Below are 588 nucleotides of genomic sequence, written 5' to 3' on the forward strand. Positions count from 1 at the left end.
GAACATGTTGTAGGAATCGGGGTCCAGGGTCCAGTAGCTGCCCTTGCCCGGCTTCTTGTCGTCGCGGGGCACCTTGACGAAGCACTCGTTGAGGGAGAGGTTGTGACGGATACTATTCTGCCAGCCCTGCTTGTTCTCTCGGTAGAAAGGGAAACGGTCCATGATGAACTGGTAAATCCCATTGAGCGTGATCTTCTTGTCGGGGGCATTCTGAATGGCCATGGTGATGAGGGCGATGTAGCTGTAAGGTGGCTTCACCAGGTCCTTGGGGGCGGTGGGTTGGTGGGGGTGGTAGGGGCCGTAGGAGCGCCCCATGCCCGCCGCGTACTGCTCGGCATGGCCCGAGTAGACACTCATGGGGTTGCCCATGCCGCCGTACGTCCCTGCTGCCCGATAGTAGTTCTGCTCGCTTAAATACGGCACCACTCCCAAAGCGTTGGGGTCCGAGACGGAGTAGCGAGCCTGCATCATGGAGAGGGGCTTCCCGCGGCCGCGCAAGCGACGAGGAAGAGGAGGAGGGTGGAAGGGCCTCACCCCCGTGCGGGACCCCTCTGCGGAGAAGGGAGAGAGAGAAAGAGAGAGAGAGAG

At 60.9% G+C, this 588-nt stretch overlaps 1 protein-coding gene across 1 annotated transcript in view; it reads right to left on the reverse strand.

Moving 5' to 3' along the window:
* Positions 1-471, reverse strand: part of LOC103810794 (forkhead box protein C2-like) — a gene marked incomplete at its 3' end in the record, with an annotated part of 765 nt that extends 294 nt beyond the window's left edge. The window contains exon 1 of the mRNA XM_009083714.1: positions 5-471. Coding sequence (XP_009081962.1) covers positions 5-471 — 467 coding nt within the window. The remainder of the gene's footprint in view (positions 1-4) is intronic.
* Between the last annotated feature and the right edge of the window lie 117 nt (positions 472-588).

This window comes from Acanthisitta chloris, unplaced genomic scaffold (assembly GCF_000695815.1).
Source record: "Acanthisitta chloris isolate BGI_N310 unplaced genomic scaffold, ASM69581v1 scaffold34621, whole genome shotgun sequence".
Taxonomy (NCBI): Eukaryota; Metazoa; Chordata; class Aves; order Passeriformes; family Acanthisittidae; genus Acanthisitta; species Acanthisitta chloris.